Genomic DNA, 14,007 nt, shown 5'->3' on the forward strand with positions numbered 1-14,007 from the left:
GGCGGGTGGATCACCTAAGGTCAGGAGTTCAAGACCAGCCTTGCCAACATGGTGCAACCCCGTCTTGCTAAAAATACAAAAATTGGCCTGGCATGGTGGCGGGCACCTGTAGTCCCAGCTACTCGGGAGACTGAGGCAGGAGAATCGCTTGAACCTGGGAGGCGGAGGTTGCAGTGAGCCGAGATCACGCCACTGCATTCCAGCCTGGGTGACAGAGCGAGACTCTGGCTCAAAAAAAAAAAAAAAAAAAAAAAAAAAAAAAAAAAAAAAAAAAAAAAAAAAAAAAATTTCTGATTACTTAGATCTGTCCTAGGCAATGGTGCTTTGTAGCTCCTTGGAGGTGTCGCTGGGTGTCCTGGCGGGGGTTCGGCAGTGAACTGGGAGAGTGGCTGCCTCCCCAGCACCTGTGACCACCCTGGTCCTGCTCGTGTGGGAGACGCTCGAGCCGTGTGCGCGCCAGGGCCCAGGGTGCCGGGTGGATGTGGCAGTCAGCTGACCCACACTGTCACTGTCGGAGCTTATCCACGTGGCCAGCGAGGTCCCAGGAGAGCACCCAGCCACAGCCTCTCAGTGGCCTGGAGCACAAGGGGGAAGCGACCCTCAAGGTCCCGGCTCTGCTGCGGTCCCCTGGCCCACCTGCCCCTAGAGTGACAGTGTGGCTTCCGGCTGCAGCAGAAACGTGACTGAGAACGCTGTCCCCGCGATGACCTGACCCTTCTGCTCAGGGCTGGGACTGTCCCTAGGAGTTGAGCAGGAACAGGTGTCTGTGGTTTACGGCAACCTGGCTCTCCGCGGGCCACGTGGGTTGTGAGGGCACACGCGTGGGAAGCGGCACCAACGTGTTTCTCCCCACCCGTGGCTTTGCCAAAGACTTTTAATAGCATTTTTTAAGTGCAAAACGTCTAGGTAAAAATTTTTATCAGTGACCAAATTAGAATGTATTTAATATAGTAGGTTAAAAAAGTTGTTAAACACGTAAGACAAACTGATTGATAGCAACGTTCTATCGTTTTAAAGGAAGTGGATCCGTGACATTCTGCAGCTGGTCCACTACTCCAAGGTAACTATCGACTTGGTTTTAGTGAATCTATTTTGTTTTTAATTATAGTGATTTATTAGCTCAGTATCTAGAAATTACGTATATTTTGTGCTACTGTCATCAATGTGTAAAATCCTGTTTTTATTAGTATTTATGCACTTGGTTCCCATTTCGAGCCTCTGGTCTTTTCTGGGATAAGTGGTGTCTGCCCAGCGTCTCCCGGTTGTCAGTGGTCAGGAGCAGCTGAGCTCTAGTCTGCCAGCTGCTCTGCTCTTTCTGGGAATGAGGTGGCGGCTGCCCCTCAGGGTGTCTCCATGGCTCAGCTTCTGGGGTGGTGGAGCTGAGGAGCCCCAGGGGTGGGGGGGGACAGCTGGGAGATGGAGGTAGCACCTGCTCCCCCAGATCAGTACTGGCTCTGAGGACAGGTGAGTGGTGGGAAGACCAAAGAATGGCTGGTGGCGCTGCCAGGGTTGGAAATGGGGGCAAGATCCTGGGTCTCTCCGCCCTGGGGCCTCCCTCACCCGTCTTGGCGGCCAAGGCCTCAGGGATGGATCCTAGGTGGCTGAGGCACAGCAGTGGCTGGAAGGTGCCCCGTGGAGGCAGAGGTGGAGGTGGGCCCAGCGGCTCCCACCTGTGGCCATGGCGGGCACCGGGCATAGGAGCTGGTTGGTGGCCGGTTCTGCGTGTTCTTGTTGCCTGTCGTCTGTAACTCTAGTGTTCAACATTAGCCGTGATACTGTGGTGTCACGACGTGTGTAACTGTGGTCAGCAGACCTTGTTCCGTGTGGACGCGTCACGTGGATTAATTTCTGGAAGCCTCAATCTGTATGTTTATTTAGATGAGAATGTTATTTGAATGGAATTTTCTTAACCCAGAAGGGTAGTATTTATAATCATTTACTTGTAGCAAACTGTTTAAAGTTAACACTTGTTTAAATTTTTTTACACTATAGCATTTATGCAATGGTTTACAGAACTCATGGAGTTATTTTTATCAGTATGGGAATTAATTAAAACCTTGAATCTTTGCTTTGTTTGCTTCTCTGAGCACAAGCCTGGCCAGCTGGTCCCTGGGGGTCCTACCAGCCAGCTTCTCTGTAGGGCTCTCGGCCGTGTCCACCTCTGCCCTCCCACCACAAGGTCACAAACTGCCACGCAGTCCTGGGTCACCCCGCAGCTGTGCTGGAGGCTTGGCTCTGGGCGTCTTGTGGCCCAAGTGCTCCAAGTTGGAAGTTTCTGCCAAAACACCAGGTGGCCAATCCTCACCTGGACCCACAGGTGGTGAGTGTGACGGTGGACCTGGCCCTCTCCCCACAGGTGACTCACCTGTGGGCCTCGTGTGGGGGATGCCATGCTGGGTGAGCAAACCTTTCAGCCTTTTGATCTCCTTTGACAGTTCTTTATGAGCCTACGACAAAAAGAGTTCAAGGGAAAGGCCAGGTGAGGGGGGGCTACTGCATGCCGCCACCTCCCCCCAATATGGTACCTTCCTGCAGTTTTCCAGGGTCTCAAACCCTAAGCTGTTGGGACCTCCCTCGAGCTGAGTGGGTTCGTTTTCTTCTGGGGTCTTTAAGTAGCCAGCATCCTCAAAAAGTGTCCTCAGCAACTTCTCATGGCCCTGAAGGTGGAGGATGCAGGGGCAGCACCCAGCTCCCAGCCAGGCCCGCCAGGGGCCACCCCGAGCGCACACTTACCTGGGAGGTGATCAGCTCATCCGCCAGGTCCTGCTCTACCCGGTCCCACCGCCGTTGCAGGGCTTCTGGCAGGGTCGGGTACACTGAGGACCCAAGAGAAGCCAGACTCAGCTGCACCCCGTGTCCCAACCCTGGCCCCCACCACTGCAGGGCCTCCAGCAGGGCTGTGTGCACAGCTGACCCCCCTGGGCTCAACTGCGTCCCGCACCCCTACCTAGCAAGGCGTGGGGGTGGCAGACGAGGGGGGTCTCGAATGTCAGCGCGTAGACGCAGGTGCTTGGCTCGGACACGTGGGCCAGCCTGTTGCTTTTTCCACACGCCAGCTCCACCTGGGGAGGGAACATGGGTGGGTGGGTTGGGGAGACGGGGGCCCCTCTTCCCGGGCTCCCGTCTGAGATCCCACCTTGCTCTGCCGGCTGCGGGAACGGCAGGCGTCACCGTCCCTCATCCACATGCCCGTGAAGGTGTTGTTGGCGATCTCCCACTCGTGCCAGATGCTGGGGAGACACGGGCACGGCGCGTGAGGCCGGGCGGGGAGCGGCGCTGCTGCTGGGATCCCTGGCCCGGCCCCACTCACCCGAGGATCCCACTGTAGGCGTTCCAGCGGAAGGTCTGCTCGTGCTGGGTCACGTTGTGGAACGGGCAGAACTCATACTTGTACCTGGGGACACAGGTGGCATGAGGGAGGGTCCGCAGGCTGCGCCCCAGCCCACCCTCGCACCCACCCTGCACTCACGTGGACTCCACCAGGCTGAAGCACTTGCCCGAGAGTCGGAAGAGATGCGCGGGCCCTGGAAGAGACCTTACACTGATCCCCAGGCTCCTGTCTGCAAAGACTGGCAGAGCCTGTCTGCAAAGGACCAGTTTTCTTCTTTTTTGAGACAGAGTCTCGCTCTGTCACCCAGGCTGGAGTGCAGTGGTACGATCTCGGCTCACTGCAAGCTCCGCCTCCCGGATTCACACCATTCTCCTGCCTCAGCCTCCCGAGTAGCTGGGACTACAGGTGCCCTCCACCACGCCCGGCTAATTTTTTGTATTTTCAGTAGAGATGGTGTTTCACCGCATTAGCCAGGATGGTCTCGATCTCCTGACCTCGTGATCCGCCACTTTGGCCTCCCAATGTGCTAGGATTACAGGCGTGAGCCACCGTGCCTGGCCAAGAACCAGTTTTCAACAAAAAGCACAAGACGTTCAAAGAAACAGGAAAACAGGTACCATTCAACGGAAGAAACTGACAAAACCAAGAATTCTAAAAATAGCCCTTCAAAAATGGGAGTTAAGGCTTGGTATTGTGTGGCTCACGCCTGTAATCCCAGCACTTTGGGAGGCCAAGGGGGGAAGACTGCTTGAGGCCAGGAGTAGGACACCAGCCTGGGCAACACCGTGAGAACCCCGTGTCTACACAAAAAGCATACAGAAAAAATTAGCTGGGTGTAGTGGTGTGCACCTGTAATCTTAGCTACTTGGGAGGCTGAGGCAGGAGAATTGCTTGAACTCGGGAGGCGGAGATTGCAGTGAGCTGAGATTGCACCACTGCACTCCAGCCTGTGTGACAGAGCAAGACCCTGTCTCCCCACCCCCCAAAAAAGAGAGGACATTCCCAGATAAAAGCTTCAGGAGTTGGTTGCCTGCAGGCCCGTGTGCTCTCCGGGGAAGTGAGCAGGCAGACAGCAGCTCAGCTGGAGGGAGACGGAGGTCCTCGTGCAGGGGTAAATTAAATGCCAGTTGCCTTTCTAGCTGTGGCTTGTAAAGCTGCAGGACTTAAACTAGTGGTCCCCAATCTTTTTGGCACAGGGACTGGTTTCATGGAAGGCAATTTTTCTCCCAGCCGGGGGGTGGGGATGGATGGTTTTGGGATGAAACTGTTCCACCTCAGCTCATCGGGTATTAGATTCTTTTTTTTCTTTTGGAGACAGTCTCACTCTGTCACCCAAGGTGAAGTGCAGTGGAGCGATCTCGGCTCACTGCAGCCTCCACCTCCTGCGTTCAAGTGATTCCCCTGCCTCAGCCTCCCGACTAGCTGGGATCCCAGGCATGCGCCACCACGCCCAGCTAATTTTTGTATCTTCCAAAGAGACGGGGTTTCACTATGTTGGCCAGGCTGGTCTGGAACTCCGGACCTCAAGTGATCCGTCCACCTTGGCCTCCCAAGTGCTGGGATTACAGGTATGCCCAGCCAGAAAGACTAACTTCAGATTTAAAGACATGAACAGGTTGAAAGTGAAGGCATGGAAAAGTATTCATGCCAACAGCCAAAAGAGAGCTGGAGTGGCTGAAACTATTACAAGAGACAAAAACGTTATAAATTGATAAAAGGGTCAATGTGTCAAGACACCACAATTGTCCATGCACAAACTGTATCACCCACTACATAAAGCTGACAGGAGACATCCATCCATACCCCACTTTTTTTTTTTTTTTTTTTTTTGAGACAGAGTCTAGTATTGTTGCCAGGCTGGAGTGCAATGGCACGGTCTCAGCTCACTGCAACCTCCACCACTGGGTTCAACCGATTTTCCCGCCTCAGCCTCCCCAGTAGCTAGGATTACCAGTGCCTGCCATCACGGCTGGCTAATTTTTGTAGAGACGGGGTTTCTCCATGTTGGCCAGGATGGTCTCGAACTCCTGACCTCAGGTGATCCACCCGCATCAGCCTCCTAAAGTACTGGGATTACAGGCGTGAGCCCCAGCACCCAGCCTGATGGATTCAATATTTTTAAGATGACAATACCACCCAGAGTGATGTGCAGATTCAATGCAACCCCATCAAAATCCCAATGACATTTTTTGCAGAAATAGGAAAACACATCCTGAAGTTCACAGGGAGTCTCAGAGGACCCCAAATCATCGAACAATCTTGAAAAGAAGAACAGAGTTGAGAGCCTCGCACATACTGATTCCAAAAATTACTTCCAAGCTGTCGTGATCGAAACAGTGTGATACTGGGTGAGATCCGCAGAGAGACCAGGCGCGGTGGCTCACACCTGTCATCCCAGTGCTTTGGGAGGCCGAGGCGGGCGGATCACGAAGTCAGGGGACTGAGACCATCCTGGCCAACATGGAGAAACCTCATCTCTAATAAAGCACAAAAAATCAGCCAGGCGTGATGGCGGATGCCTACAGTCCCCGCTACTCGGGAGGCTGAGGCAGGAGAATTCCTTGAGCCTCGGAGGTGGAAAGGTCGCCGTAACCCGTGATGGTGCTACTGCACTCCAGCCTGGGCTGCAGAGTTAGACTCTACATCAAGGGAGTGAAAAGACAACCCACAGAATGAGAGAAAATAAACACTGGCAAATCACATATATAAGAGATTCATATCCAGAATATAGAAAGAACTACAGCCCAACAATAAACTCACTTTAAAAATGGGCAAAGAAGCCTGTAATCCCAGCACTTTGGGAGGCCGAGGCAGGCGGATCACGAGGTCAGGAGTTTGAGACCAGCCTGGCCAACATGGTGAAACCCTGTCTCTACCAAATAAAAATTGGCCTGGTGTGGTGGCTCACGCCTGTAATCCCAGCTACTTGAGAGGCTGAGGCAGGAGAATCACTTGAGCTCGGGAGGCAGAGCTGGCAGTGAGCCGAGACTGCACCACTGCACTCCAGTCTAGATGATGCAGTGAGACTCTGTCTCAAAAAAAAAAAAAAAAAAAAAAAACCATAAGCAACTGAAAAGATCCCACATCACTGATCATTAGGGAAATGCAAATTAAAACAACCCTAAGGTACCACTTCACACCCACTGGGATGGCTGTTAGCAAAAAACAGTGTTGGTGAAAATGTGGAGAAACTGGACCCCCCGAGCAATGCTGGCTGGAATGGGAAACAGTGCAGCCACCATGCAAACAGTTTGGTGGTTCCTCAAAAAGCTAAACATGGAATTCTAATAAGATCCAGCAAAGCTACTCTCAGAAATTGGAAGCAGAGACTCAAACATTTACACCCAAGTTCACAGCAGCCTATTCCCAGCCAGAGGGTGGAAGCCACTCCAGTGTCCATGGACAGACGACGGGTAAACAACACGTGGTCTGTCCTTGAAGTGGGACAGTCCTCAGCCATATAAACAGGAAGGAAGCACTGAGAGCCTCCAGCCTGGGGGACCTTGGGGACACTGTGCCAAGAGGATTTGGTCAGACACAGAAGGTCGCACACAGTTATGAGTCACCTGTGTGACGTCTGTGCAACAGTCAAGTTCATCAGAGACAGCAGAATGATGGGTGCCGGGGCTGGGGGAGCGGGCAGCTGGGAGTCAGGGTTTGAAGGGGACAGAGCAAGTTGTGGAGATGATGGTGCTGACGGTTGCCGGGCAGTGTAACCAGCCCCTGGGGGAAGAGGGAAGGCGTGCAGCGTCCCTACCCTCCAGCCAGGCCGGCCCCAGGCAGTGTTACAGCGAGGGCGTGTACACCTCAAGGCCAGTGGCAACTCGTGAGTCAAAGAAGCCACGGCAGCCACCCCGTTCTTTACGCTGGGGAGTCGGGACCTGGCTGGGGACGCCACCTTAACACAGCGCCCACTGAGACTGTCAGCCACGGGCCATCCTCCGGGCTGTGGGCACGGCTGGGGCTTGGGCCGTGGAGGCGGGGAGGAGACCTGGCCCCCATCCCCGTCCCCTGGAGGGCCTGCGCTGCGGCAGCAAGTGCACTGGTTAGAGGAGGATGCTTCCAACTCTCTGCAGTTTTACTGTATTAAGAATAAAGCCGAGCCCGGGCGCGGTGGCTCACGCCTGTCATCCCTGCACTGTAGGAGGCTGAGGCGGGCGGATCACGAGGTCAGATCGAGACCATCCTGGCTAACACGGTGAAACCCCGTATTAACTAAAAATACAAAAAATTAGCCGGGCGTGGTGGCGGGCGCCTGTAGTCCCAGCTACTCAGGAAGCTGAGGCAGGAGAATGGCGTGAACCTGGGAGGCGGAGCTTGCTGCGAGCTGAGATCGCGCCACTGCACTCCAGCCTGGGCGACAGAGCGAGACTCCGTCTCAAATAATAATAATTATAATAATAAAGTCGAAATACACACGAGGTGCTGGGTGACTGTTCCCTGGGAACCTGGCCAGCCCAGGAGCCAGATGCCACACTGGGGCCACCCTCAGTCTGGCCCCCGCCCCCGGAGGGCAGAGGCTAATGCCACTGGGACCTCTGGGGTGCTGGCCGGGCCTGGCCTTCTGTTCCCTGACACTACAGTCACCCCTGGGCTGTCCCCTCCCACGATAGATGGAGACCAAGATGGCCAGGCTGCCCTGCTCGGGACAGGGGCTGGATATAGAAAGGTCCTGGTCCTTCCTTGTCAAACACTATCTGGGTGGCCCCTACTCCCAGGCTCACCCACTGTCCTCCCCGCTGGGGACTATATCTCAGCCCCATCATGCCTGCTGTCCCATAGCCTGGGGTGCTTGGGCTTGGTCCCTCCAGTCTGGCCCTAGGGCCCTGCCCAACAGGCACATAAGGAAGCCTTTGGAGCCATCCCAGAGACCCTGATGTGTCCCTCACCCATCTGCCACTCACAGACTCCCACTTGCAGACTCCCACTGGGAGGGTGGCTGGTTAAGCTCCTGTGTCCTGGGAACTCACGTTCCCACGCTTGCCCCAGGCAGACACTGCTTGGAGACACCCCAGGAGGGGCGTGGGCACCAGGCTCAGCTCTGCACCTGCAGGGCCATCCGTCCCAACAAGACTGTGAGGGCAGCGGGGTCTGGCAGTGCCCAGGACCCAACTGGCAGTGCCCAGGACCCCAGGTCCTCTGCTGCTGGCCCACAGCACAACCCCGGCCACAGCCCCTCCCCTCTGCCCGGCCCTCAAGTCTCAGCAGCCTGCCCTCCTGAGACAGGTGGGGTCCGGCCCCTCCACACCTCTTGAGCCAGACACAGCCATACCTGGGCTGGAGTCTCCACCCCCAAATACCACCACCCCAAAAGCCATCACCCCCAAATACCACCACCCCCAAATGCCACCACCCCCAAATGCCATCACCCCCAAATGTCGCCACCCCAAATACCAGCCCCCAATGCCATCACCCCCAAATGCCATCACCTCCAAATGCCATCACCCCCAAATACCACCCTCCCAAATACCACCACCCCAAATACCACCACCCCCAAATACAACCCCCCAAATACCACCCCCCAAATGCCACCCCCATACCATCACGCCCAAATACCATCACCCCAAATGCCACCCCTAATACCATCACCCCCAAATACCACCCTCCAAATACCATCACCCAATACCACCCCCCAAATACCACCACCCCCAAATGCCATCACCCCTAAATGCCACCCCCCAATACCACCCCCCAAACACCACCCACCCAAATGCCATCACCCCTGCCGGGAGGCTTCTCTGCTCCTTCACCCACACGTCCGCTGCAGGCTCCATGCTCACAGCCTGCATGGCCAGGACACTCGCCGGTGCGTTGGCTCCCGCGGACCCAGGTGGCCTTACCACCACCTGTTCCTGCACCCGAGGCCACAGCTCCTCAAGGCCCCGTCAGCTTGGCTGAGCCCGGACTCCCTCGTTTCCCCTCTGCCCCTGGTCAGGCTTCAGCGGGCAGCACTCCCCCTAGGGCTGCGTCTCTTGGTGACAATCCCTTCTCAAGGGTGGTCCTCCGTCCCATGCTACTCCCTGGCCTGGCCCCACACCTGGTCCCAGTGCCCTCCCAACCTCCACAACCCCCACACGCCACCAGGAACTTCCCGGGGGACCTCACCCTTGGGCCTCACGCATCCCCACTGATGAGTCCTGTGCCCACCATGACCCCTCTCCAAGCACCAGAACTGCCTCGTAGATCCAGCCTGGCCCCAACCAAAAGCAAACTCCCAGCCTGACCACCGCAACTCAGATGGTGGGGGCCCCACTTTCCATGGCTTCTCTAGCGAGGATCCCGGGGCCACTCTGCTACTCCCCCAACCCTCCCCAGATCCAGGCCCCTGCCAAGGCCCCGGAGTCCTGCCCAGCTGGCCACTCCCTCCCACCGACACCGAGGCAGAGCTCCCTCCTGCACAGTGTGCTGGGCTCTGCTGGGCTCTGGCAGGACCACCACACTGACCGTGCCCCATCCCCTCTCCATGCCACAGCGGGACACTGTCTCCAAATCACAGACCTACCAACCTCTGCTCCTGCTGCTGTCAGGGGACGAGGCTCCCGACTCATCTGGTGGAGGCCATGGAGGTGCCCACTGCCCAGCCCAGCCCCACTAGCCTCGGCCCTGGCAAGCCCACCCCTTCCTTCTCCTCGGCAGACACTCTTCTGCGGGGACCTTCTGAGCCCTAGGCCACAATCACCACGCCCCTGAGTTTCTCAGCCTGATTATCTTTCTGCTCAGCTCATTCCACAGACCGCACTCTCCTACCCACTGCGCACAATGTGCCTCACACGTTGATGTTGAAGGACTGCTACGTCGAAGACAGAAAAAACACGTAGAATATCCACACCCAACCCCACAGACGCGGGAGACGATCCACGCCCCCACCCCACAGGCGCGGGAGACGATCCACGCCCCACCCCACAGGCGCGGGAGACGATCCACGCCCCCACCCCACAGATGCGGGAGACGATCCACGCCCGGCCCCACAGACGTGAGAGACGGTCCACACCCGGCCCCACCCCACAGACACGGGGGACGATCCACGCCCGACCCCACAGACGTGAGAGACGGTCCGCACCCGGCCCCACCCCACAGACACGGGGGACGATCCACGCCCCCACCCCACAGGCGCGGGAGACGATCCACGCCCCCACCCCACAGATGCGGGAGACGATCCACGCCCGGCCCCACAGACGTGAGAGACGGTCCGCACCCGGCCCCACCCCACAGACACGGGGGACGATCCACGCCCGACCCCACAGGCGCGGGAGACGATCCACGCCCCACCCCACAGACGCAAGGAGACAAACCACGCCCAGCCGCACAGACGCGGGAGATGATCCACGCCCGGCCCCACAGACGTGGGAGATGGTCCACACCAGACCCCACCCCACAGGCACGGGGGACGATCCACGCCCGACCCCACAGACGCGGGAGACGATCCACGCCCCCACTCCACAGACGCGGGGGACGATCCACGCCCCACCCCACAGACGTGGGAGACGAACCACACCCAGCCGCACAGACGCGGGAGACGATCCACGCCCGGCCCCACAGACGTGGCAGACGGTCCACACCCGGCCCCACCCCACAGACGCGGGGGAGTATCCATGCCCCACCCCACAGACGCGGGGGACGATCCACGCCCCACTCCACAGACGCGGGAGATGATCCACGCCCGACCCCACAGATGCAGGAAAAAATGGTCTGGAGAAAAACACCATCAACAAAACAAAAAGATTGGGAAACTGGGAAACAAACGTGCCACTTATATCCGAAGGTGGGAAGACAACTGTTCCAGATTAAAACACTAAAGACACATAATGAACCAAATGCACGTGTGAACCTGACTGGCCCTGATGTGGGGGTGGGGGTGGGAACTGTTCCAGATTAAAACACTAAAGACACATAATGAACCACATGCACATGTGAACCTGACTGGCCCTGATGTGGGGATGGGGGTGGGAACACTAGAAAAGGTATTCTTTTTTAAATTTTTATGGTTTTTTTTTTTTTTTTTTTTTTTTGAGACGAAGTCTTGCTTTGTCACCCAGGCTGGAGTGCAGGGGCGTGATCTCAGCTCACTGCAACCTCCACCTCCTGGATTCAAGCAATTCTCCAGCCTCAGCCTCCCAAGTAGCTGGGATTACAAGAGGATACCACTATGCCCGGCTAATTTTTGTTTTTGTGGTTTTTTTTAGTAGAGACGGGGTTTCACCGTGTTGGCCAGGCTGGTCTTGAACTCCTGGGCTCAAGCGATCCTCACACCTCAGGCTCCCGAGCAACAAGCACGTACCACCACGACCAGCATATGCTGTTTTCTTTCCAGGACTCTCACCTCCAAAAAGCTGTGGTGCCCTTAGCCAAGGCTGCCTCTCTCCTACTGGAAGGGGTTCCGTCGGGAACTGCGCTCTTACACAGCGGCGTGCCTCCTCCCCAGCTTCTTGGGACAGGTGGTGGCCCGACTCCAGCACTTCAGGCCCTGGGAAGCCACCATCCCATGGCTTCTGGGCCGCAGGGAAGTGAGCCTAACCCCAGGTGCGCCATCACGCCCAGCCACACAACAAAAAACTTAAAAACATGCGTTTGGAGTCAAAGTCCACAAAACCTACCAACAAGGTGCGGCACCATCTGATCCCCTTTATCTCTGATCTGTGGCTACCCCAGCTGAATCCCCTCTGGCCCTGGCTGTGCTGCTCAAGGCCTTTGGCCACTCCCTTTCCCGGATCCCTTTCCACAAATAGCCACAGCTTTACTCCCTTTTCTCCTTTAGCTTTTGGCTGAAATGTCACTTCTTAGACTTTTCCTCAGCACCCTATTTAAAGCAATCCCCACCAAAACAGGAGGATTGCTTGAGGCTGGGAGTTTGGGGCCAACCTGGGCAACATAGTGAGACTAGCATCTCTATAACAACACTTAAAATTTGCCGGGCATGGTGGCGTGCACCTGTAGGCCCAGCTACTCAGGAAGCTGAGGTTGGTGGATTGCTTCAGCCCAGGAGTTCAAGGATGCAGTGAGCTATGATTGCACTACTGCACTCCAGCCCGAGTGAGAGGGCAAGACCCCATCTCTAAAAAATAAAAAAAGCGATCCCCCAAACAATACTGTAACACACATACACACACTCCCTCCTCTGCTTCACATATCTACATGGCATTTTTCATCATTGACCATTCTATGTATTTTACCTAATTATTTGTTCAGTGCCTGTTCCTCCATCCCTCCCCATTAGACTGTCAGCTCCATGAGGACAAGCATTGGTATATCTGTGTTCGTTTCTGCAACCCCAGCACAGACCCTAACACATAAAGGTATTCGATAATAAAATTACTAAAGCTGGGCGCGGTGGCTCACACCTATAATCCCAGCACTTTGGGAGGCCGAGATGGGCGGATCACTTGAGGTCAGGAGTTTGAAACCAGCCTGGTCAATACGGTGAAATAAACCCTGTCTCTATTACAAATACAAAAATTTGCTGGGCGTGATGGTGATGCATGCCTGTAATCCCAGCTACTCGGGAGGCTGAAGCATGAGGATCGCTTGAACCTGGGAGGCAGAGGTTGCAGTGAGCAGAGATCATGCCACTGCACTCCAGCCTGGGCGACAGAGCGAGGCTCTGTCTCAAAGAAAAAAAAAAAATTCTTGGATTTTTGTCTATTATATTTAATACTCATTCAGTGTTTAAAAGGCATATATACTCATGACCCACCAATTCCACTTCTGGAATCCTGCCTTGGGAAACCACTCACCTGAGGGCAAACCAAGGCACCTACACAGCATGTTCTCCACAGCACTATCTCTAATGGCCAAAAAATGTAAAGAACCTAAATACAATGGAGGAATGCAGTGCCATCCTGTCGCGTGCTGAGCACCAAAAGAAAGAAGACCTGTATCACCACCATGAAGCGTCCCGAGACATACAGCGAGTGACAACGACAAATCAGCCAAATACTCGCGCAGCATGACTTTTTAAAACAGCTATTAGATTACAAAAACTACACGTTTTTCAGCAGCATAGATACGCACGTAAAAGCACAGAAACGCGTCTGCAAAGTCACCAGACTATTAACAGCAATTACCTCTCAGAAAGGAAAGAAAGGACTAAGTCTGGAGATAACTTTTAATTCGGTACAAGAACGTTCTGGTATATTCTCTCGCACTTCCACATTAATTTTAGAAGGCTGAAAAACCAATGCTTTAGACTCCGGGCCGTAACTCTCAGTGTTTCTGATCCATCCTCCATTGTTGCTGCTCCCCGCGGCCACCCCCGCGCCAGCCAACAGCGCTCCTCACTCACCAGACACGGGTGAAGGATCCCTCTTGGCCTGGAGGCGACTGGCCTGGGGCAAGAACGGGTTGTTCACCCTACGGGAAGCGGCAAGGTCAGCGGGGAATGGGCCCGGGCCGTCCCCGCGCCCGAGCGGCCAGCCCGCGAGGCTGCTCACCCGAACGTGTTGGGCTCCTCCACCACCTTCATCTTCGCGGCACCTACCGGCGCGGGCCCTACGGGGAGCGAGACCGTGAGCGGGGAGGCTGGGGTGCAGAGCGCGCGCGGAGCCTGGCGACGCGGACGGCTGGGCCACTCACCGCGGGCCGACAGCCCGAAGAGCAACAGGAGCCGCGCCAGCCCCGCCGCCATCGCGCCGCAGCGGCCGCTGCGTGGTCACGTGAAGTGACGCTCACGTGACTGCGGG

At 56.0% G+C, this 14,007-nt stretch overlaps 2 protein-coding genes across 5 annotated transcripts in view; one reads left to right on the forward strand and one right to left on the reverse strand.

Moving 5' to 3' along the window:
* The window catches only part of UNKL (unk like zinc finger), a 47,607-nt gene extending 45,540 nt beyond the window's left edge, over positions 1-2,067 (forward strand). The window contains exon 17 of the transcript XR_004026779.1: positions 1,018-2,067. The gene's annotated coding sequence lies outside the window, so the exon portion shown is untranslated. The remainder of the gene's footprint in view (positions 1-1,017) is intronic.
* On the reverse strand, positions 1,160-13,987 carry GNPTG (N-acetylglucosamine-1-phosphate transferase subunit gamma). Of its 4 annotated transcripts, none has more exons than XR_004026780.1 (11): positions 13,901-13,966; positions 13,759-13,816; positions 13,611-13,678; positions 3,470-3,524; positions 3,311-3,394; positions 3,137-3,230; positions 2,948-3,062; positions 2,734-2,816; positions 2,526-2,657; positions 2,057-2,447; positions 1,160-1,862 (listed from the first exon to the last, which is right to left on the reverse strand). XR_004026780.1 is itself a non-coding variant. In XM_030798759.1 (11 exons), exons 1-11 carry the CDS (start codon positions 13,950-13,952, stop codon positions 1,858-1,860), a joined length of 828 nt encoding a protein of 275 aa, XP_030654619.1. In that variant the 5' UTR covers positions 13,953-13,966; the 3' UTR covers positions 1,160-1,857. The 4 variants fall into 4 exon arrangements, 3 of the variants coding, with proteins under 3 accessions (XP_030654619.1, XP_030654618.1, XP_030654617.1); XM_030798759.1 differs by having other exon boundaries at positions 2,366-2,447; XM_030798758.1 differs by lacking the exon at positions 1,160-1,862 and having other exon boundaries at positions 1,921-2,275; positions 2,366-2,447; positions 13,901-13,987.
* Between the last annotated feature and the right edge of the window lie 20 nt (positions 13,988-14,007).

This window comes from Nomascus leucogenys, chromosome 18 (genome assembly GCF_006542625.1).
Source record: "Nomascus leucogenys isolate Asia chromosome 18, Asia_NLE_v1, whole genome shotgun sequence".
Lineage (NCBI taxonomy): Eukaryota > Metazoa > Chordata > Mammalia > Primates > Hylobatidae > Nomascus > Nomascus leucogenys.

Coding starts and splice junctions, on each gene's coding strand:
- GNPTG (XM_030798757.1), bottom strand. CDS start 13,952: ATGGCGGCGGGGCTGGCGCGGCTCCTGTTGCTCTTCGGGCTGTCGGCC. Junction 3,063..3,136: donor CCCGCAGCCGGCAGAGCAAG/GTGGGATCTCAG, acceptor TTCCCTCCCCAG/GTGGAGCTGGCGTGTGGAAA. Junction 2,658..2,733: donor ATGAGCTGATCACCTCCCAG/GTAAGTGTGCGC, acceptor CTCCACCTTCAG/GGCCATGAGAAGTTGCTGAG.